We start from the raw sequence: 6,823 nt of genomic DNA on the forward strand, positions 1-6,823 counted from the left end.
TTGAGTTGCGAAGAAAGATAACGACAATGAGGTCTCGAGGTTTGTCAAATATGAAAATGAATGCATCTGAATATCTATGGATGCAATCGAAGTTTTCTGTTTATATCTTTCATTTAATTTAACGAAAATAAGTTATGAATTGAAAGAAAAATCTTATGCCTTAGAAAAACCTTTCGGCAATAATAATTATGACACGAGTGCCAATTTTTTTCTAAATCTTAAGGTAATTAATGTAAGACAAGGTTGTTCGAGGTAAATTTGTACGTAATGTTACTTGAAGTGATTAATGATGTTAGATTAAGGCGTATTATACAACTTTTCGTCGATATTTCAGTCCCCAAAACACCATTAGAAGTTATTTCCTAACACCATCAGTAAGATTATTTACATATTTTTTTCCTAGAAAACTAATGATTTAACTTCCATTTCTTGCTTCATGCTTCTATTAGTTAATTTCTAGTTTTTTATTAGGTAATAAAATCTGAAATCCTTATGCATGAGGAGTTCAGGGCTATTTTAGACATTACGTCATTAGAATTTCTGATTAGTATAAAAAGAGGTAAAGCTTAAAGGCTTTTTCAACTTTTATCATCCATAAAAGATTTTTCGTTCAAATTAATTTTTGGCTTCAGCTTCATCATCGTGAGTTTGGAGATGCTCGTTTCTGTCTCCTTTCTTATTGTAGAAAGTTGGCATTCTTGTCTGTTTTCTTATTGTTGAAAGTTGGTGAAGACATTGACAGCGGGGCGCCTGAAAATGGAGAAAATTTGGAAGAAAATTCTTATAAGCGAAATGGGCACTTATTGCAACTATTAGTATTTGACTGCAACTAGACAAGTTTTGGGGGAGATTGCCAATTTCTCCCTAATTAATATATATAATTTACCTCTTTACTTTTTTTTTTCTTTTTATAATAGCTAATAACTCCCTTCATAACAATAATAAATATGAATAAGAGTGTATTTGAAGATAAATGTAATATTATAAACTTATGCTGTCGGGGGTTATTGACTATTATAAAAACAACAAGGGGGCAAATGGTATATATTTATTATAGTAAAGAGAAATTTCCCTAAGTTTCGGTCGCAAAAAGATTATTTGCAACCAAAATGTTTATTTTCTGGGATTATTTTCGGCCACAGAAACTGTTCGCTAGAATGTTGAAATTTAGTAGAAAATTCATAAAGGCGAAATGTGTGGTTAATTAATTACAAGCAACTAGCTAGTAAGTCAAAGTTGTTTTATTTTATTTTTTCTTCTTCTGTAAGACCCAAAAAAAAAAAACAAAACAAGAGTCAATAAAATAATAAATGTACGGTTACAACTTGCAAGGTCGGCATAGTGAATATAATTGTCAAGCATATGCATTGACTTGGCAGCTTCTATCTCTTGTGTAGGTATGCTCTATATTTTTCTTCTCTTTAAAATTTATATCAATCAGACTCGGCACTTATTTTGCTAAGCACTTATGAAGATCAATATGCGCTTATTCTACATTTTTCCTGTGCTATTGTTACAATATTCAATGGCTAGCTTAGCTATGATCGTACAAAACTTAACAACAGATCAATTTGCTCTTCTTGCATTCAAAGCCCATGTCACCGATCCTCAAAGTGTCTTGGCAAATAATTGGTCCATTTCTCAACCAATATGCAAATGGGTTGGTATTTCTTGTGGTGCACGCCATCAAAGAGTTAGAGCCTTGAATCTTTCAAATATGGGTCTCAGAGGCACCATTCCACCACACTTGGGAAATTTCTCATTCCTAATGTCTCTTGATATTAGTAAGAACAATTTTCATGGCTATCTGCCTAATGAACTGGGGCAATTACGCCGACTCAGATTCATTAGTTTAGATTATAATGAATTTAGTGGCAGCTTTCCATCATGGATTGGTGTCTTATCCAAACTTCAAATATTGAGTCTCCGTAATAACAGTTTCACAGGTCCCATCCCCAATTCTCTTTGCAACTTATCGAGGCTGGAGAAGTTGGACTCCATGTTCAATATTATTGACGGAAATATTCCTTCAAGGATAGGGAATTTGAGTAGCCTTGTGAATGTGAATCTCGCTTATAATAACCTCCAAGGTACATTCCAATTCCACTCCGTCTCTTTAAAGCATATTTATTTTCAATTGCATGCATGTTCGCTGATTTTTTTTTTCTATATTTGGGGGGAAAATGGCTAAAAACTGAACAGGTCAAAATCTAGCCCTAGTGGCTGCTGCTAAAGAATTCAACTTTAAGCTGGTTGTGTGGGATCAATTCGATCTAATATAATTTATGGTTGGCAAATATCAAGGCTTCAATTTATCACATCAGCCAGGACCAATCGTTTATTAAGGAGTAAGGATATTTAAATCTATCAAACTACTAATTAATTGCATTTATTAAGTAAACTCACCTTTAAATTTTAAAAGCTTAAATTTTACTTAAAAACTCACCTAAATACCCAATATGTCTTTATTAAATGTTTTGGATATATTAAACTGAAAAGTAAAACATTGTTTAAATAGTTTACACCAAACGTAAACAATACTTTTAGTTATTTGGTTTGGAGAAAAATTTAAAATGTAAAATTAAATTACCAAACGTATGTTTGGCAAAAAAAATATATGTACAAAATATTAATACCCGATTTAATTTATTGTCAAATTAAAATATTGGTCGTGTATTTTGATAATATTAGAGTTTGTGTATACTCTAACAATATTAAAGTTTCTCAATTTATTTTTATCAATTGATTTTTTAAACATCTAAATAAAATTTGAGTACTATTTTCCACTTTAATCTTAAATATTTCAGTCACATCAAGGATACTTGAGAAATCTTTTAAAGTATTTGTCATAGATTTTTATTTTTATTTTCATTTTTTTGCTTTTACTTGGGGGCTCATATTGCACTTTGATAATGTTAGTTCGGTTATTTCTCTCTGCACACATAAAAGTATTGCATAATATATATATATTTTTCAAAACAAATTCTGAATACCTTAAAAAAAACTAATAATCAAACTTTTCAGCGTGATAAACTATAAATTCACATTTTGCTTAGTAGTTTATATCTAAACAAATAACTCTTGATTCAACTTTTCGGATGAAGAAAATTCGAATCCCTAAGAATTACTAATAAAAAAAGTTCAGATTTACTGTTCCTTACATTTTAGTGTGCAAAATTTAAATTGGCTGTAGGGGTATTTTAATAATCATAAATTATTTTTAACCGTGTGTTCAGTGAGTAGCTTGGTGAGTTAAAATAATCCCATCCTTTTACTAATCATTTGTTCTTATTTTGTCCTTAACGCCCCTTCTAATTCCCCAAAACAACGATAATTTGTTCATTATAACTTCCATGGTCTTTCTCAGATTCTTTGCTCGTTAAAAGTTTAAACCCCTAAATTGACAAGGTTCCTGCTCCCGACAAATACACGATTAAAACAAGCTCTATTTTTTCGACCTTTTCAACAGAAAGGGAACATAAGAAACTGTTCGCTGCTTTCCACTGAAAAAATATATATATATATAAATTGAATTGTCTGTATCAATGGACCTACTTAAGCGTTAGGAAAACTAATCTTCAGTGCAAAACAAGCCTTAAAATTATGTAAATCAGTTATTGAGTCATTACTCAGAACCAAGCTCCCTAACCACGTTGATCCTATACGGACTTTTCTAGGTCTACCTTGTGTTGATTAAAATATGAAGTTAAGAAGCAAACGTCATTTGAATCTATTAGTTAGGAGTAGATTGGACATAACAAGGGATTAAAATGTAAATTGGGGATATATGAGGTATATTGAAACAGATAAATTATTTTAAAATTTTTAATGAAGTTAATTGAGAAATAGAAGTGATGAAGTAAAATGAAGGGGTCAAATATTATTAGTTTTCAAGTTTTAGCTCGTGGCAATTTGAATTGTCCTATGTGACAATTTTACTCACCATGTTATCGTCCACTAAATTACTTCTCTCTCTATATCTATAATCAAGTTTAGATCTAGACGTCAGAATTGATATAGAGTTATTTGCCATGTTAGACAACTCCAATCGTAGTTGAAAGTTAGATTTTATGAAATCTTGGTATGTTGAATCAGTAAAAACTATATTTTTGGAACAACGAACTTTTTCTATGAAATCAATTCTGCTAGAAAATGATAAGTCCAATAATCCCTCAATGTGTGCATCATTTCAGGTGAAATTCCAAGCGAGATTGGCAATCTACAAAATTTGGAGATACTTGTTCTTGGTATGAATAACTTAAGTGGTCCTATCCAACCCTCGATCTTCAATATTTCAACCATAACACTCATTAATCTATTTGGCAATCAACTCTCAGGCCATCTAGATCTACCACCAAAGGTTAGCTACTCGCTTCCAAACTTAAGAGTGTTTAGTTTGGGGAAGAATAAACTTACTGGGACAATTCCCAACTCCATTACAAATGCTTCTAAACTCACTGGCCTGGATTTGAGCTTCAACTCTTTCTCTGGCCTTATTCCACACACTTTTGGCAACTTGAGATTCCTTAGCGTGTTAAACCTAGCAAATAATTACTTGACGACCGATTCACCCACTGCGGAGTGGAGTTTTCTCTCTTCTTTGACTAATTGCAGAAATCTAACAACTTTAGCCGTAGCTTCTAATCCGTTACGTGGAATCCTTCCACCAGTAATTGGAAATTTCTCTGCTTCTCTTCAAAACTTTTATGCATACGATTGTAAACTCACGGGCAATATTCCTCAAGAAATCGGTAATTTGCGCAGCTTGATAGTTTTAAGCCTCTTCATCAATGACTTGAATGGAACTATTCCATCAACGGTAGGAAGATTAGAGCAGTTACAAGGGTTATCTCTTTATGGTAATAATTTGGAAGGATCCATTCCCTATGATCTTTGCCACTTGGAGAGGTTGAATGGAATAAGGTTAAATGGAAATAAGCTCTCTGGGCCTATACCACAATGTTTGGCAAGTTTGATATCTCTAAGGGAACTGAACTTAGGCTCCAACAAGTTCAGTTCTAGTATACCATCATCTTTTTGGAGTCTTGAGTATCTCTTGGCAGTAAACTTGTCTTCAAATTCATTAAGTGGTTCTCTCCCTTCAAATATACAAAACTTGAAGGTCTTGATAAATTTAGATTTATCAAGGAATCAGTTATCTGGTGATATTCCAATAACAATTGGTAGCCTCAAAGATCTAGTCACTTTGTCCTTGACTAATAATCAATTTGAAGGTCCTATTCCTCAAACATTTGGTAGTTTGACAGGTTTGGAGTCTTTGGATCTCTCAAATAACAATCTCTCTGGAGAAATTCCAAAGTCATTGGAGGCACTTTTATTTCTCAAACAACTTAATGTGTCTCACAATAAGTTAGAAGGGGAAATTCCTGCTAATGGGCCTTTCAAATACTTTGCTCCTCAATCATTTTCATGGAATCATGCACTTTGTGGTCCAACAACACTCCAAGTCCCACCTTGCAGGGCAAATAAAACAGAAGGATCTAAGAAAGCTAGTCGAAATTTCTTGAAATATGTTTTGCCCCCATTAATATCCACCGGAATAATGGTGGCAATCGTCATTGTCTTCATAAGCTGCCGAAAGAAGATTGCAAACAAGATAGTTAAGGAAGATTTGTTACCTCTCGCAGCATGGAGAAGAACATCGTATCTGGATATTCAACGGGCAACAGATGGATTTAATGAATGCAATTTGCTTGGTAGAGGTAGTTTTGGATCAGTGTATAAAGGGACATTTTCTGATGGGACTAGTTTTGCCATAAAGGTTTTCAATCTACAGCTGGACCGAGCATTTAGGAGTTTTGATTCGGAATGTGAAGTATTAAGGAATGTTCGACATCGAAATCTCATAAAAATCTTTAGTAGCTGCTGTAATAATGATTTTAGAGCCTTGGTGTTGGAGCTCATGCCCAATGGTAGTCTTGAGAAGTGGCTGTACTCAGACAACTATTTTCTAGATCTCTTAGAGAGGTTGAATATAATGATAGGTGTAGCCCTGGCACTTGAATATCTCCATCACGGTCATTCGACCCCTGTTGTTCACTGTGATTTGAAGCCCAGCAACATTCTCTTAGATGAAGATATGGTGGCACATGTGAGCGACTTTGGTCTTTCTAAACTCTTTGATGAAGGAGATGATTCTGTGACACAAACAATGACAATTGCCACAATTGGTTACATGGCACCAGGTAATGTTTCAAGTCTAGTTTTAAATTTTGCTCTTTCTGAAACACAATCAAAGTTTTTCTCAAAAGATTACTCATTTGCAATTGCTTTCATAATCACATATTTCTGTTTGATTGAAATTATGCAGAATACGGAACAGAGGGAATTGTTTCTTCCAAATGCGATGTCTATAGCTATGGTGTTTTATTGACGGAAACTTTCACAAGAAAGAAGCCCACAGATGATATGTTTACGGGAGAAATGAGTTTAAAGAAATGGGTAAAGGAGTCATTACCTCATGGATTGATGGAAGTTGTTGATACAAATTTGCTGCGACAAGAGCAAACATCTTCTGCCGAAATGGATTGTTTATTAAGCGTCTTGCATTTGGCATTGGATTGTTGCATGGAGTCACCAGACCAGAGAATATATATGACAGATGCCGCTGTAAAGCTCAAGAAGATTAAAGTGAGGTACACAACCAATTAATATAAATTTCTTTTGTGTGCTTTTTGACTTTGATTGTGCTCTGTCTTGTGCTTGTGCAATAAGATTATCGGGGTCCTTGTTTTGAGCAGAGCAGAAATTGGACTGAATGTCTGAGAGATCTGATTGAGTGATTGTCCTCTTATCAATATAT

General features: G+C 33.6%; 1 protein-coding gene across 1 annotated transcript; it reads left to right on the forward strand.

Annotated features, from left to right (window-relative positions):
• Positions 1-1,525: 1,525 nt before the first annotated feature.
• LOC102610392 (probable LRR receptor-like serine/threonine-protein kinase At3g47570) lies at positions 1,526-6,823 on the forward strand. The gene is made up of 3 exons (XM_025098008.2): positions 1,526-2,090; positions 4,194-6,206; positions 6,332-6,823. The coding sequence occupies exons 1-3, from the start codon at positions 1,526-1,528 to the stop codon at positions 6,670-6,672; spliced, it is 2,919 nt and encodes a 972-aa protein (XP_024953776.2). The 3' UTR covers positions 6,673-6,823.

This window comes from Citrus sinensis, chromosome 3 (genome assembly GCF_022201045.2).
Source record: "Citrus sinensis cultivar Valencia sweet orange chromosome 3, DVS_A1.0, whole genome shotgun sequence".
Taxonomy (NCBI): domain Eukaryota; kingdom Viridiplantae; phylum Streptophyta; class Magnoliopsida; order Sapindales; family Rutaceae; genus Citrus; species Citrus sinensis.

Excerpts from the sequence above, each read along its gene's own strand:
- LOC102610392 (XM_025098008.2), top strand. The coding sequence starts at position 1,526 with ATGGCTAGCTTAGCTATGATCGTACAAAACTTAACAACAGATCAATTT. Across the intron at positions 2,091-4,193 it reads CGCTTATAATAACCTCCAAG|GTGAAATTCCAAGCGAGATT; the intron begins GTACATTCCAAT and ends GCATCATTTCAG. Across the intron at positions 6,207-6,331 it reads AATTGGTTACATGGCACCAG|AATACGGAACAGAGGGAATT; the intron begins GTAATGTTTCAA and ends GAAATTATGCAG.